The 22,331-nt window shown below is 34.1% G+C and overlaps 1 protein-coding gene across 4 annotated transcripts; it reads right to left on the reverse strand.

Moving 5' to 3' along the window:
- Positions 1 to 129: 129 nt before the first annotated feature.
- On the reverse strand, positions 130 to 22,331 carry ZUP1 (zinc finger containing ubiquitin peptidase 1). Of its 4 annotated transcripts, none has more exons than XM_036248965.1 (10): positions 22,224 to 22,331; positions 20,344 to 20,916; positions 16,926 to 17,036; positions 14,727 to 14,848; positions 13,529 to 13,697; positions 9,392 to 9,580; positions 8,539 to 8,704; positions 4,638 to 4,789; positions 3,363 to 3,583; positions 130 to 236 (listed from the first exon to the last, which is right to left on the reverse strand). In XM_036248965.1, exons 2-10 carry the CDS (start codon positions 20,900 to 20,902, stop codon positions 189 to 191), a joined length of 1,737 nt encoding a protein of 578 aa, XP_036104858.1. In that variant the 5' UTR covers positions 20,903 to 20,916; positions 22,224 to 22,331; the 3' UTR covers positions 130 to 188. The 4 variants fall into 4 exon arrangements, with proteins under 4 accessions (XP_036104858.1, XP_036104859.1, XP_036104861.1 ...); XM_036248966.1 differs by having other exon boundaries at positions 21,816 to 22,309; XM_036248968.1 differs by having other exon boundaries at positions 133 to 236; positions 20,788 to 20,916; positions 22,224 to 22,325.

Raw genomic sequence — 22,331 nt, forward strand, 5'->3', positions numbered from 1 at the left:
AAGAAATACAAAACCCACAAAGCAAATATATTTTTCTAAATAATTTCTAAACAATGAATCACTAATATAATTTAGACATTTTAGAAACTAAAAGTTGAATATTTAGAGAATTCACAGATTTGTAAGTTACATTAAGGAATTTAATATCTGAATTTGGAAAATAAAATTCCACTGAAATACTTAATTCTTCAAGGAATCTTCTCGGCTGTAAAGACTTGAGATGCCTGTCTCCTGGCCTTGAAAAGAAAAAAAAAATTGTTAATTGTAAGCAAGAAATCAATTAATTAGAATATTCTAATAGTAAAAAGAAATTGTTATTAAATTAAAATAAATTAATTCTAATATTAAAAAATAAAATCTGAAAATATTTTCAAGATAATGAAAATATCAAGTAAAATTACAATTTTGAATTTAAGAAATTAGAAACATTTAAAAATCCAAGCCATAAAAAAAATTAAATAAAATTCCAGATAAACACTAAACAGAAGTAAAAAGAAAATACCATTTTAAAAAATGGATTAAAAAGTCAAAAGTAAAATGCTGGCTCAAACTCAGAGAAAGGTAAAAACAAAGAAGGAGAAATAGAGAAAGAGGGCTATGAACAGAGAACCTTTAAGAAAATTATCTTATGCATATGGCCTCAAAAATGCTACTTAAAGCAATTTCAATGTCTGTGCTATTTTTATAACTTGAGTTACAAATCAAGGCATATTATACCAAGCTAAAACAAAGTTAAATCAAGTTAAGAGTACAAGGGTTACACACGGAAGCAGTGATGTAATTTAACTAAAACATAAAAATGTGAAAAGAATTGGAGAATATGGCTATAGTCACAGATTTGTATGAATATACATAGATTTGTATTTGTTATTTGACTGAATTTCATCAGGAGATATTTTTTTAAAATACGTTTTTATTGATTTTTAGAGAGAGAGGAAGGGAGAGGGAGAGATAGAAACATAGGTGAGAGACACATTGATTGGCTCCCTTCTACACATCCCCAAAGGAGATCGAGCCCACAACCCAGGCATGTGCCCTGACTGGGAATCGAACCAGTGACCACTTGGTCCATGGGTCAGTACTGAGCCATACCAGATGGGCCATTAGGAGATATTTTTTAAAATAAGTGCTCCAATATCTAGAACAGAATTTGGAATTAATAGATATTCAAGATATATTTATGGCAGAAATGTCTTATGGTAATTATAATATAGTTGCCAGGATAAAAACCTTTTTTTTGAAAAGCCGATTTTACTCCTTGAATAACAGCCACATGATTATTAAAATATTATAATTAAGTCCAAATATGAAAAACAAAACAAATGCCGTTATAAATATGTAGATTTTAAGATACGTAAAATACCAACACTGTTCTGAAATTTCCACAAGTAAAATTGTAATTATCACTAAGGAGGAAAAAGACATTTTAAAAATAAGGTGTAAAAACACACATAAAAGTAAAATAAGTATTTTACCCTTATTTAAAGCTGCAGATTTCTACCTCAAGATATGCAGATAAATCAGTATATCAATACTTACTGAATTCCTACAATGTATAAAACACTGTGAAAACAGACAGAATAACTATAAGACAGATGGCAGAAAGAAAAAAAGAAATGAAAACAAAGGCTTTAAAACACTATGCAAAAGCAATGTTATATTAAATTGGTGTGATTGTTTTCATTTTTCAAAATATAATATCCTATCAGTGAAATTGCTCACACAAAAGCTTAGCAAACATGAAATTATGGGACTTTGTATCCTCAGAGAAGAAGTAATATAGCAAGGCTCTATGTGCAAATTGCATGCATTGGAATCCTTACTCCATTACTTAGTAGCTGTGTGACTTTAGGAATATAACAACTTCTCTGAGAATAGGCATCCTCTTCTGTAAAATGAGAAAAATAGTGCTTAATGCCTATCTTATAGGGCAGTTGTGTAGATTAAGTTAGTTAACATATGTGAAGTGCTCTACTAGGACAGCCTCTAGTAGAAAGTTAAGCATTATACAAATGTTACTTTTATAAACACAGTAAAAAAATGATGTATAACAAAATCAATTTTACCATAGGCTAATTGACATAAACAAGAATTAAGTTCCTACGATATCTCACGTTATAGTGAAACAACACTGAACAAAACAATGTTATTTGAGGACCTGCTGTATTATAATTATAATCATATTATAATTATTATCCCTTCTCTATCTGGCAGCATTGTACACTTGTCAGCTAAGTTCTGATTCTTATGGTTAAAATGCAGCTACTCTCTATGACTGGTCTAAAAGGAACAGTAATAAATGTATATTTTTTAGTTTTCTAACATGACTAAGGTCTCAGTTCTAAACCAAAAAGATAATAGCTAACTAAAATGTTTAGCTAGACTCCATGATAATATTTAACCCCATTTATGCCCTCAAAAGTTATCTATATATTAGTGAACAAGTATTTTGATATTGTATAATAATTAAAATTAACCTATAACTTTAGCCAAATTAATATGGTGAAAAATATGAATGCAATTTTGATATTTAAGTTATTGCAAAGAAACTTACCTAAACAGTCCTTGCCTTTATATCTCATTTCATGAGGTAAAAGAGTATTACTCTAACTCTATCTCTCATTTCAAACAATGTTAGTCCTTTCCCCCCATGATCCTGTTATTCTCCATAACTGTTCCTCTTTAGTCTGCTGTCTCTTCTCTCTTCATATGGAAACAAATCAATGTGAAGTACTCTGATGGGGACATTTTTTTCTTTAAAATTTTGAGAACTATACATGTTCTAGACTTGGTATGCTACCACAAAGCTTCTTTATACCAAGTAGAGTGTTTGCAATTCCTAAAAATTTTTCTATAATGTACCATTCATCACTTAACTGCAAGAGAAAGAGGTAACTGTATTGAAGTTAAATTCTAGAACTGTGTATATCCAACAAGCCCAAGTATATGACACAGTGCATCAGAAATCATATGAATGACATTTAATCAACAATAACTCTAAAGATCAACATGAGTTAGGTTTCCTTGAAGTCAGCAGTTAGGTTTTTTGTTTGACCATATATGTTATATATGTTGGCATTTTTCTTCACTCACCTGACATTAAAAATTAAATTATTTATTGTAAAATTAAGTATTTTTATGGAGTACTGAGTAAAGTATTTGAAACTCACTAGGTATCATTTTAACTTTAAAAATGTCCATTCCAGAAATTAAATGACATAAAAACAAGATATCTTTGTCAATTAATGATATAGAGTAAGGTGTTTAGAGATACGAAGGGGTAATACTGATTTCAACTAAACATTTTAAACCCTGAAATTCAACTTGTTTAAGCTTCACATAATAAATACTTAGATACTTACAATTTTCTCCTCTGCAGTAAGAACACCCTCTACTGCCACTATCTGGTATTGTTTATGCTTTAAATTTCCCACAAATTTCCGAAGTTGCTTCAGATTGCTAGCCTCCATGTCTTGCTTTAATAGTTTCTGCATTTCTCGAGAAGGATATCCAGGATCAAATATTAGTAAACATAATGTTCGATTTTTTCTCTCTTCAATACCAACAACTGTGCGACTATGACCTATCAAAAAATAAAACAACAAGAATACATGTATCTATCTATAGCTATACATACAGATATAAGTAACTATGTGCACACACACTTACTCCCTTGTGAATACAGAGTGTCTGCAAACGTGTGTTTAGAATATAGTTAGTCCCTCTGATATGGAGGTATCTGAGCTCTCTCATTCCTAAGACACAAGAGTTCAGTCTACTTCCTAACCTTCAATTTTCCTTTGTTCAATTTTAGTTTTATAAAGGCTTCATTATAACAAATTCTCTACTATGCCATCCATTTTAGTTTTTCTTTCCTAATCCATTGATCCTTCCTATTTAAAGTACCTCAAATGAAAGAATTTGAAATTTACCTACCATAAGACAAAACCCTAATAGTTCTAAAAGGTAAACAAAAGTAAAGTTATACTAAATACTAGAATTTCAAAAGGAAGGGCTTATCCTTTATAGCTTGTATTCCTATATGATGAAATTCTTAACATTTACTCTTCCTTATTCTTGTCAATGCAGATCATCCATTCAACACATTTATCAAACACCCAGGTGCCTCGTACTATTCCAGTCAGTCAGTGACAGTGACACAGAACAAACGAAGCAAAAACATTCCTGCATTCATGGAGCTCACATCATAATAGGAAGAAATACTCCATAAACAAGATAAATAAGTAAAATATATGTCATGCTATATTAAGAAAATAAAGCAGGGAAGACAAATAAAAAATGCCAGTGGTGGGGGGCTGGGGTAATGAGATGAAATTTTAAATAAGGAGGTTAGGGATGGCCTCACTGAAGTGACACAGGGTAAAGACCTGAAGAAAACAAGAGATAAACAATGAAGGAAGAATGAACCAGGCAGCCCTGAAGATACAAGGGATATTATCTTCATTACCCAGGAATGGACTGTGATGAAAATGTAATTATGAAAATCAGGCAGACTACTGTCACAATCCTCCCCTCCTCTCCATGATCAGACTCTTAACCTGTCCCAAAGCAAAAGCTAATGCGTTGCCTTATAAAGATATTCCTGTAAATGACACTTATCCCTGAGTTACACTAACCTTGATGCTGCAGGTAGACAGGAGGTTTAGATGTACACACTACTTTTGGACCCCCTTCCCTTTCTGAAGAGTAATAGTTCAGCATCCATTCAAACAGGCGAGGGTGCGTACCCAAAGGACCAGTCGACTTGTGAAAATCCACAATGTGGCACCTAGAACAAAATGGACAGAATAGATTATTTAGAGAATATTTTAAAAATCATTTATCAGTGGAGTTATCAAACACAAATTCTTAGTTTAGAACTAATTATATCTCATTATTTTCCTAAGAAAGAAAAAATACATTTTATTATTTATATAAATAACTGTCATTTTTAAGAAAATAATTATTTAAATAACTTCATAAAAAGGTTGATGACTGACCTAAAAGTTTCAAAGATTTTCTGACATAAAATCTTCATGAATAGTAAATGAGGATCACACTTGATTTTAAAAAATTATCTACATATAACCCGAGACACAGCTTTTATTTTAAAGCCTCTGAACCTGATAATAAATTAGAAGACTTCTAGTTTTCATTCCTCAACAGCCTTTCACATCTATCAAAAATGTCCTGAATATTTTTCCTGTCAGCTCTCTCAAATTCCAATCATAAACAAGAAAAGAACAGCTGTAAAAGTCAGAAAAACCTGGATGTACCCCCATCTCTACATCTACCTATTGATCTCCTATTTGGCACCAGACCCCGGTGGTGGTGTTTCCTTAAAAGGAAGTCAATCTTGAATAAATAAAATTATTTTAACAAGCTTTAATCTGTATAAGGTTATACTCTTCAACAGGTATTTTTAAAAAGTCAGTATAAACAAAAACAAGTAAAAGGTTTATTTTCACTTTAAAGTATAGCACAGATATCCTGTCCTAGTCTCTCTTGTCAATAAACTCTCCAGACACCCAAATTGTAATGGTTACTATCTTTAACTTCAGTAAGCTTAATGTTGATAACTTTCAAAATGATTACTACTGAGTTTTAAATGTTGAAATGACATTTTGGATAATTGTTAAAAAGTAGAAACCACTTTTGAGTTAGCAGCATGTTTGTATTTCGAATGTAAATAGTACCTGACAGAGTCCAAAAGGAAGACAGTTAAATAACTAGTAAATAAATTCAGGGTTTATTAATAAAAGGCTTTATTGAAAGGAAGACTAAACTATTTCAGGTACCAAGAAAAAAGCTAGATACAGCTGGTATTTTAGATGGAAATTTTCCTTTCTTTAAAACTTATTTAAAAGCTCAAACATGATATAGTGTATATAATATAAATGTGGGAACAGACTAGCAAAAAAGAAAAAAAAAGGAAAAAAATTTAGAGGGCATAAAAATAGTCTTTTCAATTTAAATCATGCAAGAAAGTTATTATATACATATTAGTTTATTTAAAAATTTAAAAATATTTTTACCGCTAAATCTGTTCAATTAATATGGTAGAAATGATGTAAAACACTGACTAAATTATCTAGGAACAAAAGAAAATATGGAGTAATAAAGTTTGAGGCAAAGTTTCCATTAAAGACAATCACAGCATCTATCTATTCCCTCCTGAAAGCCCAACATAATACTGAAGGAGAAAATGATTTAAACACCCAAGGACAAGGAGAATGAGGACAGATAAACTGTCATACAATTGTGAAAAATGGAAACCTGCATAAAAGTGAATGCAAATAAAATAAAGACAATTGTCTTAAAACCTTAGAGGCTGAAAGCTTAGAGGCACAAGGTATTGGGGAGAGTAGTAGTAGGGACAAAAATGAGATTAACTGAAAGTTTGCATAAAGAAAGCAAATTACCCCCCCACTCCGTGACACACACACACACACACACACACACACACACACACGAAGGAGTTGTAGCAGAAGAGTGAAGGACTCTTCTCTGAAAGGCCTCTGAGAAAAGGTCTCTCTGCACTGATATTTGGGAGTTCCCCAACCAAACAGCAAATTTCCACTTAAGACTCCTTAAATGAAGTCTGCTACTCTGCAAACTCCATGCAATCCTACAGGATCTCCAATCCGCTTTTCAGTGATTCCTCCCTTATTCTAGGAATCAACAATTAAGGACTTACAAAAGTCAGAATGCCTTCAAAATGGAAATGACTCAAATAAATAGATAAGAAAACAAATGAACATGGAGAAAATAGAAAACTTCAAGGAACAGAAAGATACAAAGTATTAAAAAAATTTGCAAGCATAAAAGAATACAATTCTATAAAATTACCCCTTAGAATTAAAACATAATTTCTAAAATAAACATTTCAATAGAGTAGTTGGGAGACAAGGTGGGGTAAATCTAGACAGTAAAACAAAAAGCAAATATAAAAAAATGAGACATGACCAATAAACTTACAGTTAACCTCTTGAGCTTACTACATTCCAGTCACAGTTCCAAGCTCTTTATTATCTCATTTAATTATCACTGTAACTCTATAAAGCAGTTACTATTTATATATTCTTTTATCAGTGTTGAAACTAGGATAGAAATACTCTATAAACAAGACAAATAAGGGTACTGACAAGTTAAATCATAGAGTAGGTAGGTAGGAAAGCCGGAAGCAATTACAGGCATCTGACTCACAAGTCCAAGCTTTTAAACACTATACTGAGATCCTATCACTCACCATTTCAGATTTGAAAGGAAAAACAAATGCCTACACAATTATCAAAGCCCAACATTCCAGGTGAAATTTCATAATATCAAGGCTAAAAGAAGATGTAAAAAACTTCTAAAAAAAAAAAAAAAAATAGGCTATACATTCAAGACTGGAAATCAGGTGGTATCTTACCTTTTCAATAGTAATCCTTACTGGTTGCCAGAAGTCAACAGAATAAAAACGTACTATGATCTGAAAATTATTTTTAATGTAGAGAAATATAGCCACCCAAAGTATCATTTAAGTAATAGGGACGAGGCACCCTTTCTTAGGAAATAATGGAGTGTTCAAGCAAAACAGAGTAATTCAAAGAAGAGGAAGACATGGAATCCAGGAAAAATCCAGTCTCCAATTCAAGAAAACAGTGAAGAAATGCTACACAATTAGCTATGAAGGCGATCTAGAAGGCAAATAATACAGACTGGAGCAAAGAAAATAGATGGCTTCAAGAAGGTGTCCAGGAACAGCAGTGCCTCCTATCACATGCTAGTGGAGTGTTCACAAAACTTAAGACTATGATGCAGTCAAATAGTAAAAGGAAAAAAGAAAGGTATTTTTTAGCTGAGAAAAAATTTTCTAAATCTTTCAGGAAATGCCCTGGCTAGTTTGGCTCAGCGGTTAAAGCGTCAGCCTGCGGACCGAAGAGTTGGTGGTCGATTACGGCCAAGGGCATGTACCTCAGTTGCAGTTTGATCCCTAGCCCTGGTCGTGCGGGAGGCAACCAATTGATATGTCTCTCTCACATTGATGTTTCTCTCTCTTTCTCCTTTCCCACCCCACTCTATCTGAAGATAAATGGAAAATTATCCTCGGGTGAAGATTAAAATAATAATAATAATAATACATAAATAAACCTTTCAGGAAATAAAGTAAAATCAGCAATGAATAATATTTATAGAGTCATGACATAAACTCTAACTTCAACTTAATAAAAGCTGAGATTTAACCATGTTAGAAGGATTGCGGGTGAACAGGTGGGAGATACAGGGGGAATGCAATAGACAATGTCTAAAACTGATAAATGCCATGAAAGCATATTATTTAAAAACATTGGAAGTGACAGTTGTCTCTGAGAAACAGGACTAGAGAATAGAGAGGAGCATGAGATAGAGAATGAGTTGTTGGTTTTCATTATAAACCTTTTTAGTAATACTTAAATTTCATTAAATACTGCTTTGATAGAAAAATAAGAAAACAGAAACAATCAAATCTCCCAGATAGGATAATAATAGTAACTTGGCTTTTTAGGTACATACTTTACCCTTAGGGAGGTCAGAAGTGTATATATTTCACATGCTCCGATCCAGGCCTTTGTTCCCTGTAACCTGTTGTTAAGTTGAGAGGCACCCTGCGGATCAAAACCTTCCCTCCATGCATCTTCAATCATAGACTGAATTTTTGGAATACAAGGAACCGACATACCTAAAATCACACAAGCAAACACATTACATACCGAATATATCATGTAGCAGTATACCAATTACTCTAGAGGAATCTACAACACAGTTTTTAAGACAGTTTTTCCTGACATCTTCTATTATATCAGTTTCTCTTCCTCCAACCAGAATTCAGATTTTTTTTTTATCCTCACCCGAGGACATTTTTACATTTATTTTCAGACACAGTGGGAGGGAGAGAGGGGGGATGAGAGAGAGAGAAACGTCAATGTGAGAGAGACACATCGACTGGTTACCACCCACACGACCCCAACTGGGTCCGGGGAAAAACTGCAACTGAGGTACATGCCCTTAGCGGGAACCAAACTCAGGACTCTCTGGTCCGCAGGCCGACGCTCTAACCGCTGAGCCAAACTGGCCAGGGCCAGAATTCAGATTTTTTAAGGTAAATATGCACTAAAGTATTTCTTCATCAAAGCCATTAATTGTCCCTACTATATATTAATTCATGTATACCATTTACTCTAGAGGAACCTACAACACAGTTTCTAAGAGTTATTCTTGACATTTTCTATTTTATTAGTTTCTCTTAATGGAAATATCCAAAATACTTATTCATTAAAGCTATTAAGTGTGCCTACTATCTATTAACTCATTTCATATCATATGTACTTTATAAGATGACAATTTTAAAGTACTGTACTTCACATACCTTTCAGGCAATCATCATAAGCATCATTTTGTAATAATGATGACAGTAGCATTTGGAAATTTCTGTAACCACAACCCCAACCTTTATCACCAAAAGATGAATGAAAGTGATCCACTGCTGTAGAAAGCCACACACGCCTCACATCTGTGGCAGCGTTCTGATAATACCTATAAAGTGCTTCAATAATTCCTAAAGAAGAGAGATTTAGAAGAATTTGTTATCTTTCTATGGCTGTCTAATATATTTCTAATATCAATCTGTCCCTCCAGTGCTAAAACTAAATTCTGTCAAGTTCATCTTCTTTATCTTTTTACTGATATAACCTTAGTTCCTGCCCTGCTTTGCCATTAAATCAATCATCTAAATTTCAAGGCAGCTTATCAAAAGGATGTAGTATATTAGAACCATGTTCTGTAATCTTTTACATTTATATTTATTTTAAATTACATATAAACTAGTGGTTCTATAGTAACTCTAAAATATATGCAGGAATAGAAATTAAAGAATAACACAAATTAAAAACAAATAGAAGTTCTAATATTTTCTTCTTGTACACCCTAATGAATCCTATTACATATTTCCTGGGATTTCCTATTCCACACTGAAACCTTTTCACATGGAGACCCTTAGAGAAGTATAAGTGGAGAAAGTACAGATTCACTAAATGGTACTGACATAAATAAATAATAAGAAATTTAAGTATTGTTATAAATAAGTGGAAAATATTTGATCCATACCTTCTCTTTCTCTCCCTCTCTCTTTCTCTCTCTCACACACATATGTACAAATAAATTCCAAGTGGATTAAAGTCAAAATATGAAAAGCAAAGTATAAATATTTTAAAAATGTAAAGAAATATGTTTACAATCTGAAAGATTGGGGAGTTTCTTAAACAAGACACATAGGATACAAATAAAGGGAAAGATTGAGAAATCTGATTAAAATTTGAAACTCTCTCTAAAGATACCATGTACAAAAAATTAAAAATGGAACTGCCTTATGATCCAGTGATTCTAACCCAAAACACTAATTCAAAAGAATATATGCACCCCTATGTTCACTTCAGTGTTACAATAAACAAGATATGGAAGCAACCCAAGTGCCCATCAATGGATGAGTGGATAAAAAAGTGGTGGTACATATATACAATGGAATATTACTCAACCATAAAAAGGAATGAAATATGACCAGTTGTGACAGCATGGATAAGCCTATGGGGTATTATGCTAAACAAAATAAGTCACTCAGAGAAAGGCAAACACCATATGATTTCACTTGTATGTGGAATCTAAAGAGCAAAATAGCCCTGGCTGGTTTGGCTTAGGGGTTGGAGCATCAGCCCAGGGACCAAAGAGTCTTGGGTTCAATTCTGGTCAAAGGCACGTACCTTGGTTGTGGTTCAGTCCCTGGTCCTGGTTGGGGTTGTGTGGGAGGCAACCAATCAATGTGTTTCTCTCACATCAATGTTTTTCTCTCTCTCTTCCTTCTCTCCCTCCCTCCCACTCTATCTGAAAATCAATAGAAAAATATCTTGGGGTGAGGATTAAAAAAAAAAAGGGGAAAAATAAACCAACAAACAAAATTGATACAGACTTACAGATACAGAGAACAGACTGATGATACATAAACGGCAGGGGAGTTGGGAGACTGAGTAAAAAAAGTGAAGGGATTAAGAAATACGAATTGGTAGTTACAAAATAGTCACGGAAATGTGAAGTACATCATAGGGAATATATAGTCAACAATACTGTAATAACTATGTATGGTGCCAGGTGGGTACTTCAAATGCTGGGGAGACCACTGTATAAAGTATGTTTGTCTAAACACTATGCTATACACCTGAAACTAATACAAAATAACAGTGAATATAAATTGTAATTGAAAAATAAAATTAAAGAAATAAACATACCATATGTAAAATTTAAAGGCAAATTATAGACTTAAAGAAGATATTTACACCTCATAAAATCGACAAAGAATTAGAATCCTGAATTCTTAAAGGACTCCCACAAATTAATAAGAAAAAGAAAAACAATCCACTAGAGAAAGGACAAATCAATGGAATAGGTTATTTACTGAAGATACTACCTCAGAAGTAATCAAGAAAATGCAAATTAAGACATATATCATCTCATACCCTATTAAGTGGCCAAAATTATAAAGTTTTACCATACAAAGTGTGAGTGAGAATACACTGGTGCAAATATGGATTATGACTTTGGAAAACAGTTCCATAACAACCTTAACAAAGTTAAAGACACACATGCCCTTCAAATTAGTACTGTATTTCCAGTTCTGGATGCAGTATGAGAGAAACTCTTGAAAAAGACCTATTTATAATTTGTCAGAGAAAGAAACTGAAAGCAACCTAAATGTCTGTGAACATAAAACAGATAAATAAATTGATATAATTCATGCAAGGAAATACTATACAGCAATAAAAATGAATTAGCAAGTCAGATTAGAGTATAGACATTGGACATCAATTTGTATGTAGTTTAAACACATAAACAGTTACATATTACGTATGAAAACCTACGTATATGTTAAAGTAGAAAAACATATATGAGACTGATAAATACTAAGTTCAGTATTATGGTTCCCTTTGTAGAGAAGGAGGGTTTAGAATCAGAGAGGGGTACAAAAGGGGTTTAAAATACATATGAAATGTTTTACAGCTTTAAAATATAAAGATTCAAAAAAGGTGGGTGGTGGGAACAAAGTGTTTTCCATATATATATATATTTTTTACTATACTAATAATAGATACATTAAATAAATTTTTTTTTTTTTTTTTAATCCTCACCAGAGGACATTTTTCCACTTTTTGTTCAGGTAGAGTGGGAGGGAGAGAGAGGAACAGAGAGAGAGAGAGAAACATCAATGTGAAAGGAACACATCGAGTGGCTGCCACCCGCACAACCGACCAGGGCCGGGGACAAACTGCAACCGAGGTACGCGCCCTTAGCGGGAACCGAACCTGGGTCTCTCAGGACCGCAGGCCGACGCTCTAACCGCTGAGCCAAACCGGCCAGGGCACATTAAATAAAATTTAAAACAGCAGGAACAAAGGCATTTTTTTGAAGCAAGGCAAATCTGATTGTAAATATTAGCTGGGACAATAACTAGCTACATAACCTTACCTTGGCATAATAATGTATCCTCTGTAAGTCACAATTACCTCATCAAAAAAAAAGTAACAGTACACAAGAGAATGTCTGCTTTGAGAGTTAAATGATACCTTTTTCTTTTTTTTAAAGTTTCATTTTTCTTGTTTGTTTAAAAAAATTTTTTTTCTTTATTGATTTTAGAGAGAGAGGAAGGAAGAGGTAGAGAGAGATGGAAACATCAATGAGAGAGAACATTGACTGGCTGCCTCCAGCATGCACCCCACTGGGGATTTGGCCCACAACCTGGGCATGTGCCCTGACCAGGAATCAAACCAATGACCTCTTGGTGCATGGGTCGATGCTCAACCACTGAGCCACACCGGTCAGGTTTAAATGATATCTTATTAAAGTACATATAAAGGTCTTCATGTCTAAACTGTAATGACCAATATGGTAACCATTATCTACATGTGGCTAATGAGTGCTTGAAATGTGGCTTGCTCACTTTGAGATGTTCTGTAAAGTAAAAAATACACATTGGATTTTGAAGATTGTATGAAGACTGTAAAATACCTCATTAATCATTTTTAATATTGACTATATGTTAAAATATTATGAACTTGAAGGACTTGAAATATTAAAATTAATTTTACTTGGTTGTTTTTGCTTTTTCTAATGTGATTACTGAAAATTTTAAATTATATATGTGGCCATTTATATTTTTATTAGATGGCACTGGTCTACAACATAGTACGCTCTTACTAAAAAGTTTTTTGAAAGGTTCATTTTCAAATATGAAGTAAATTAACACAATATGAAAATGAATTATTTTTAAGTGAATTATTTACTGTAAAAACAGAAGTTTAGAAGTGTCAAAACAACACATTAAAAAAATTATCTGAAAAGTCTCACCTAAAACTATATAAACTGTGGATTATGAAAATTAGGCAAAATTCAAGCAATTCTGATTATTACTTCAGTGATATACAGAATATTAAAACCATGATTTTGATGTTGAAGTACTCACCAGAAGTTTTTGTTTTTCCATCATCAATACCAATAGCTAGTGATTCCATCATATCAGCTTTTCTTCTGTGAAATTCAGATGGATGCATTCTTCCACTATTTACTTCTCTCTCCATACTCCGTAGTAGCTGTTGTTTGTACCCTCCAGAATGATCTAATCCATACTGTCGCTATGAATATATATATATTAAAAAAAAAAAAAAACTTAAACAACTATGATGGCAAGAGACTTGATTCCCTTGTAGTAGGGAAAGTAGAGAGTCCTGTCTTCCTACTAAAAGTAGTGTGAACGGCAGATGAGTTCTGAACATACTGCTGATTTTTGCAAGAAAACCTGTCAGTGTTTGTTATTTGGTTCCCAGACTAGCTTATACAGGCCAACTTAATTCATAATTCCTTCAGGCATTCATTCTACATAGTAAATGAATTATGTTTTTGCACACTGAACAGAGAAGCTCAAATAATATGTATAAAATAGTTTTCTTGGAAGGTTTCTGAGATCTAAACAACTAACTTGCAAAGTTATATAACAAATTCCCTTTAATATTGGAAACTTTTTGGATTTCCAATGTTCAAACTTACATAAGGCAAGAAGACTTGGAAAAAGCCAACTTTCTTTTCTCTTCTGAGTCTTGGTGAGAAAATATATTGCAACGAAATGCATCACCAAAGAGAAAAATAGCCAAAATTAGATATTCCAAAGTAAGAATTAAATTTTCTCACACATTGCCATGTGTGAGATTATCTAAGAAAGCGTCAGAGGTCAAATAAGTTTGGGAAAGTTAAGAATGCACAATACACTTTAGTATATAAAAGGATTTGATAGGTCCTAAATTATACACCTGTGTTTTTATTTTTCAATTACAGTTTACATTCATTATTATTCTGTATTATTTTCAGGTGTACAGCACAGTGGTCAATGTATATAAAGTATTCCCCCTGATATTTCAAATACTCACATGGTGCCATATATAGTTATTATAATATTAGTAATAATATTACAATATTAGATTTTGGGATATGATATATGAAGTGCTTACCCTAGTACTGACCAGAATGACTACCTACAAACAGTGGCTGTTATAAAATATATGTTAAAAATATTTAGTGTAATAACAAGGACAAAAATAATAGGCTGAAGTCTTGATAACTAAGAATTCTACCAAACCAAAATATTAGAATAGTTATAACCTATGTACCTGCAACTTCTGAAATTCTTCCCTTTCTTGTCTTGATTCTTCAGATCTCCTCTTTCTGTCTTCTTCTTGTTGAAGGTGGTGAGCCAATTCTAGGTCTCTCGAACACTGGACTCTATCCATGCCTATTAGATATTTTTAGCATTTAGAATAAAATAACTACTGAAATCAAAGCTTATTTATTATATCTTAACATCTATTTTACAAAATGGAGTAAATGCCATTTGTTCATACCCATGATGTGACAGAAACAGTAAGTACCAAGCTAGCAGCACTTAATCTGTAAGGGTATAACCTCCATTTAAATCACTAATATTCACTGAGCATTTAGACTATGTCAAGGACTTTTCATTAATTATCTCATTTAGAACCTTATAACAACCTTAGAAAGATAGGCATTATTATTTTCTGAAGAAATCAAAACTTAGAGAAACTAAGCAACAACCTTCATTGATATTCCTTATTAACACATATCAGATAGGTTGGTTTTTAAAAAAATTCTGGGAGGGGGGAAGGAAATAAAAAATATAAAAATATGTTTGCAAAATATACATATTAGGTCATACAGGTATTAATTATAGTCTGGCCCCAAACAAAGAGTACAACTTTGCAACTTCTTGCCCTGTTTCCTCTCGATCCAGTGTTCCAGATTCATTAGCCAGTAGCTTCTGGCCAGTCTTATCTTCTTGACTTCCCAAATTGGTGGCTTAATTAAGTATTTGACTCTTCTTTCTTTCCTTTCAATTCTCTTGGCCTCCACTACATCTTCCTATTTGGTCTCTACTTTTCTTGTTGGAGATATGCAATTCACAACTGATTTTTCTAAGGCTATTTACAGTGATATACTCACACCATATCTTTCTTTCATTACCCATTATAGGCTTACAGAATAATTCATGCACCCATGCAAAGCTACCATAAACAAAGAATGATCAGATACTCAGCTTCAGAGTGTTATTGTTCTACAGTAGTTAGTAAAGAACCAAGAGTAGAAAACTATTCCATCTTTGCTATAGTAATTAATTCTCATCTTGGGATTAGTCTGAGTGAGCAGGTTATGCTGTCTATCCATGGGGATAATTGATATCCATGTACCTTAAGAAACTGAAATCCATTAGGATACAATTGGTTTCATCTAGGGTCTACATTGTGTGTGTGTGTACACATATATATTTATAATTTTTTTCTTTTATTTTAGAGAGAGAGGAAGTGAGAGGGAGAGACAGAAACACTGATGAGAGAGAACATCGACTGGTCACTTCCTGCACTCCCTCCACTGAGGATCGGGCCCACAATCTGGGCATGTGTCTTGACCAGGAATTGAACCGGTGACCTCTTGGTGCATGGGTTGACACTCAACCACTGAGCCACACCAGCCAGACTCTACATTATATTTTGTTTCAGTGGGATTATGCAACTCATAGGATTTTTTCCATTTCTAAGTCACCATAATGACTACTTAATACCACATTAAAAAAAAATAGAAGAGAGGAAAACTTTCATAGAGTCACTATAAAAATAGTAACTAGTAATGTAAGAAGCTGGGATAGCAGCTAGAAAGGCACTTGAAAAACTTTTTAATCACATAGCTCACATTCTTTTTAAAAATTATTACATGCCATATAGCAGCAACCTAGTTCACCAACAATTTTGGCTGACCAAATGCTAAATTCAGTTACTTCTAGCTGCTGAAAAAATAACCTCAAAACCCTGGATGCACATCTCTAGTTCAGCTGTTGGCCACAACAGTTTATCCTTCATAATTTTTCTGCGAAAAAACTTATCATTATTATTATTATTATTTTTAATCCTCACTCGAGGATATTTTTCCATTAATTCTTTATCTTTTTAGATAGAGTGGGAGGGTGGGAGGGAAGGAGGGAGAGAGAGAGAAAAAAACCCCCACAGATGTGAGAGAGACACATCAATTGGTTGCCTCCCACAGGACCCTGACCTGGTCAGGGATCGAACCTACAACGGGGTACGTGTCCTTGACTCTTTGGTCCGGGGGCAACCAAAACCAGCCAGGGCTGAAAAAACTTTTTAAAAAGTTGGAAGTAGATTAGAATTTTATAAAGGGACAGATTTATTTTTGAACAGTATGCTTTTTCCCCCTTCTATATCAATAATCTAAAAATTAAATGTGTCCTAGGAAGTAGAAATTAAATAATAACATTCTTATTTTTAAAAATATAAACATACCTTGTCTAAAGCTGCTTTCTTCCAAATGCAACTCAACATGTTCCTGGAGAATACGGTAATTTGTAAAGATGAGCCCACACATAGGGCAGTCATACAGTGGTTGATCACAGTCTGTATTAGAGATATGATTCAATTGGTCTTATTTTTAAAAGTTTAAGATTTTCACCCCAAGCCAAAGATTGTTTTGGTTTCATGCAAAAATTTCTACAATTTGAAATGCTGAATGTGTGAATGTTCCTCCTTTGTGAGAATTTGAAGCCATTTTCTTTTTAACCAGCACATTAAGAGAATTTCCTTAGTCAATTAAAAATTTAAAAACAATAAGGGACAATTGGATACAGCATATGCACTCTTAATTTTAGGAAAGAACTTGGAAATTTTTAGTTATCTATACGATAAAAATAAAGCTACAGAACATACCAAGGTAAGCTAAAACACTAAATAGTTTTCTTTCAGTTCTGCGATATAACTGATATACAGCACTGTATAAGTTTATGGTATACAGCATGACTTGATTTACACATATTGTGAAATGATTATGATAATGAATTTAGTTAGTATCCATCATATCATATAGAAACAAGAAAAAATTGTTTTTTTTCCCTTGTGATGAGAACTTTTAGGATTTACTCTTTAGCAACTCTGAAATACAGCATACAGCAGTGTTAGTGATAGTCATCATATTGTACATTATATCCCCAGAACTTACTTATAACTATAAGTTTGTACCTTTGGCCACCTGCATCCAATTTACCCAGCATTTACCCCTGCCTCTAGTGATCACAAGTCAAATCTCTTATTCGATGAGTTTGGTTGTTTTTTAACTTTTTAGATTCTGCATATAAGTGAGACCGTACACTATTTTTTTTTTTTTTTAATGTCTGACTTATTTCACTTAGCATAATGCCATCAAGCTCCATCCATGTAGATACAAATGGCAGGATTTCCTTCTTTTTATGATTGAGTAATATTCCATTGTATATATGTACCACATCTACTATCCACTAATCGCATTAATAAAAGCATTTTGTAGTTGAATTTAAAGCTATTTTTTCAATTTCTAAGGTCAAGATGGAAGACTGAGCATAAGCACAAATCTTTCTTACCACTATAATGAAAGAAAATATTAATAACAAACATCGAGATCTATAGTCAAAACAAGAAAAGTAGAAAGAAAAATTAAAATGGTAAGTGGAGCCAATCTAGATATGGACTTTAGAGGCTAAATTCTCAGAACTCTCCAAACTAAGTGATGAGATACGTAATTCAAGCATTCATCATAAAGCTAGGAACTGGGATCATTCAACCTAGTTGGGAGCAGGAAATTAAAGCATGAGATCCATCAACTAGCTCAGCAAGCAGATAGGTGCAGTCTGTCCAGGACAGAAGAAGTGGTACCTCTGCAAGACAGACCTGACCCATACTGGGCACCAACGAGAATTCCAGATACAGAGTGAAAGCACTAAGCAATGCATACATTATGATTTGGTCTGCAAGTGGAGTAACTTTTCAGACAGGAGCTGACACTGCCGTGCAGCTGTTTTACTTCTTTGGACAAAATGAATGTGACCGGTTTCATTTTAGCTGGATTAGCCGACTTTAAAACTGAACTAAGTCAATCTGATATGTTTGATCAGAGGTTGCAATCAAGTCTTAAAATTAGTTGACATAACTCTACAGTGGTGAATATGAAAACTAAGGTATTGAGCTATCTACTGCTGTCCTCTCCACGGCAAAATTTATTCAGAAGAAATGGTTTCAACAATACTTTGATGAAAATCTGGATATGAGATATGTTTCTCATTGCCAAGGCACAGAACTGGAGAAACTTCCCTAACTGTAGAACAAGAGAAGTATAAATTTCATTTCATAGACAGAACAGAAATATGAGCTGAATAAACATGCCACTGTTGGAATTGTCTGCTAACGACTATAAAAAATTTGGAGCTACATTGGAAATTTATCACAGATAATTCACAAGCATCCCAGTTTGTGAGATTTGTAGAAATCAGAGTTATCTTGCAGTCCAAGTAGGTTTCTAGGGAATGGGATACCAAGGAGGAAACCCATTTTTTTTCCCTTGACGAATACCAGGTAGTTTTCATGGATCCTGCAAAACGTGCTGTATCCTCCAGCATCTAACCGAAGGAGCATACCATTGGTAGAATCCAAACAGATCCCTGTCTTACAACTGGAACATTTCAAGAATATAATCCATGAGCACTGGATATTGAAAAGAAACCAAAATCAAACCAGACCTAACCTGACATTTTGCTTTGTCATGGTGTTAGCATAGCAGCCTACAACTAAGTTCCTAAATTCCACATTGGACTCATTTAAAAAGAAATCCAGTTTTTACTTTTATTTCATGGTGAAATTGGTTGCTCTTGTATTTTATGGGGGAAAAAACACCTTTTAACCTTCATACATACATGCAAAAATACATTGGGTGCTGTAAATCTTCATAAGCTAATAGAATTAACATCGTAAGAAAAAGAATGCTAGAGAAAAAAACAAACTCCAACAGAAGTATTTGATAGGATTATCAGTAGACCGGATATGACTAAAGAACTTGAGGATATGACAAGAGATATTCCCCAAACTGAAAAGAGAAAAAAAAAAAATAGAAAATATCCAAGGAACTCTTAAAAATCAACAATGAGAAAATAAGAAACAGATTAAAATTCAAGCCAACAACTTTCATAGACACCTCATCAAAGATATACAGATGGTAAGTAAGCATATGAAAATATGTTCATTATGTTATTAGGGATTTGCAAATTAAAACCAGATACCACTGCACGCATATTAGAATGGCCAAAATCTGGAACACTGACAACAAACACCAAATGCTGGCAGGAACTGAAATCATTGTGTGTTCTCTGATCATAATAGAATCAACCTAGCACTGAATAACAAAAAACAGAGTCTGAGACAGTTCAGATGCCATTGGGTTGGTGGTGTATTTCTCCTCAGAAAGGTAATAAAACAACTCTCAATGTAGCTGAAACATTTATTACCTGTATCCAATTTTTTTTCCATTGTACTGCAACAAAAGCAAATAAACAATGTTATAGATATAAAGTGATTTTTATTTTTGAGTGTTTTTATTGATTTTTTTAGAGAGAGAGGAAGGGAGAGAGAGATAGAAACATCGATGTGAGAGAGAAACATCTATCGGCCACCTCCTGCACATCTCCCACTGGGGATCGAGTTTGCAACCTGGGCATGTGCCCCAACTGGGAACTGAACCAGGACCTCTCAGTCCATGGAATGACACTCAATCCACTGAGCCACACCAGCCGGGCTATAAACTGATTTTTAAAATACAGTTGTAGTAATATGACTTACCAACTTTTAGGACACCACATGTTAAACTGAGACTAGTGTTACCTATTATATAAAATGAACACTTTACCTTTTACTGGAGTGTCTAAAAGATTGGCATGCTTTATTTTCACATGAGTTTCCATATCTTGAATACAATCTTCTATTTTTCCACAGAATGGACATTCAGGAGGACTATACATTGTATCATAAACTGATCCTTTTATTTTGGATAGGTCACACTGTTTTTCCTTACTTTTCAGGAATTTTCTAGATTCAGTCAAATTCTCTGAATAAAAGGCTTTATGTTTTAAAGTACCATCCTTAAGCAGGCTTTGAGCTGAAACTTTTGGATTCGAAGCACAAGCTGAATGAATACTTGAATTAACTTCCATTCTACACTGTTGTGTGTTGTCCTTCCTGTTATCTGAAGTTCCATACTGTATTTTATTGATCCTCTCAAAGTTTCTTCCTAGTTCATTCTGCTCAAAATGAGCAGTTTCAATATGAAAGCACATTTCATCATAATTCACACCTGACAATTTGCAAAATGGACATATAACTTCATTTTCCATGTGAACAATTAGGAGATGAGCCTTCATGTCTGGTTCTGAAGTTACTGTTTCACCACAAATATCACAAGAAAGCATGGTACATCAGGTAGCTAGAAAAGAACAAAATATTATTTTAAGTTAGAAAGTAGGAGTTGAAGAAAAAGAAAATGCATTTTATAAAGTGATTTGGAACAATCAAATTTATTTTAAATTGGCTTTAGAAGAAAACATTTTCGATGTACTTACTGTTCAAAATCTCAACCAAAATTTCCCTGCTGTATTTCAATTTTATGATTTTTATAAAACAAAGGCAATAATAACAATAATAATTAAAATAATGTTTCAATATCCAAAAAGAATGGTCTGAGATAGAGGAAAGGTAACAGAAGATCATCCAGGTAAGATAAGTCAGGTAAGAGAAAACAAAGAAGCCTTATCCACTGATGATTCTAAGTACAGAAACTTCAAGTTGTTAACAATGGGGAGGGTAAATAAACACATCTTAACAACAGCAGTTAACAGTTAAAGAGTTATATATATATGAGACTAGTTTAAGTATCATTATTATAGTACATGGAGTCAACCCTAGCTCAGCTGTGTCACCAAAGCACCCCAGCCAGGCTCCAGAGGCTGAACTCTCAACCCAAAGAATAGAAGCAGAGTGAGCACAGTAGAAAAGAATCCTGATTCCAGAGTGAAGAGAACTGGATTATAATCTTAGGTTTCATAATTTTAGGTAAAACATCACACCTTCAGCCTATAGAATCAGTTGTACTAAACCAGCAGTCACTTTTGAGTTCTGTGTACTAGTAAAGTACTAGCTACTGAGAAAAGGTGATTTTGCTAAGAAATACTTTTTTTAAAAAGTAGTCACTGTCACAACCTTCCTACTACAGACCAACGTTCAGCTACGGACTATTTAAAAGTAAACAAGAAAAGAAGGATAAGGAAACTATTTCCATCATTTAAAAAAAATTAGTTTTATAAGAACTCCCTACGCTGTCCTTACTTTTCTCACACATCCACAGTCCCTGGTTTTAGATGGAAATGCCCCCAAACCTCCAGTGGAAAGAACGTCACACCCGGAGTTTCTCTTCGCGCGGCTGGGGCGCGGCGGACACGGGATGGCTGAGCTCCCGACACTTGCGTGCGAGCCGCAGGGGCCGGTGACAGGTGCTGCTGGGTCCGTGGTGAGGGAGGCGGGAAGGGCCAGAATGCAGCAAGGCCAAGTCCCGAGCCAGGACTCAAAACCAGCTCAGACTAACTGGGTCAACGCTTTGGGCCTGGGAAACGAAGGTTGGGACCGTCAGTTCCTACCACGGGCCCGGGCCACACCGCCCTCGGCCGGGCTTCCTCTTTGGTTCCGCGGCTGAAACCGTCTGGCTGCCCGCGGAGGAGCGTGTGCGGCGTCGATTACCTTTCCCGGTCTGAGTGACAAACGGAGGTCCTCTCTTCAACCGGAGACTCACAATTAACCGAGAGAAGAACCAGCGGCTCCAGAAGACTTCAGCCTCCACTATCACAT

The sequence above is a fragment of the Molossus molossus genome, unplaced genomic scaffold (genome assembly GCF_014108415.1).
Source record: "Molossus molossus isolate mMolMol1 unplaced genomic scaffold, mMolMol1.p scaffold_m16_p_8, whole genome shotgun sequence".
NCBI lineage: Eukaryota > Metazoa > Chordata > Mammalia > Chiroptera > Molossidae > Molossus > Molossus molossus.

What these genes read in the sequence shown, in the direction of transcription:
- ZUP1 (XM_036248965.1), bottom strand. Translation starts at nt 20,902, where the DNA reads ATGCTTTCTTGTGATATTTGTGGTGAAACAGTAACTTCAGAACCAGAC. An exon ending in AAGAATTTCAGAAGTTGCAG is followed by an intron (nt 13,698 to 14,726) that starts GTACATAGGTTA and finishes ATATATTCATAG; the next exon opens with CGACAGTATGGATTAGATCA. An exon ending in TGGAAAAACAAAAACTTCTG is followed by an intron (nt 9,581 to 13,528) that starts GTGAGTACTTCA and finishes TCTCTTCTTTAG; the next exon opens with GAATTATTGAAGCACTTTAT.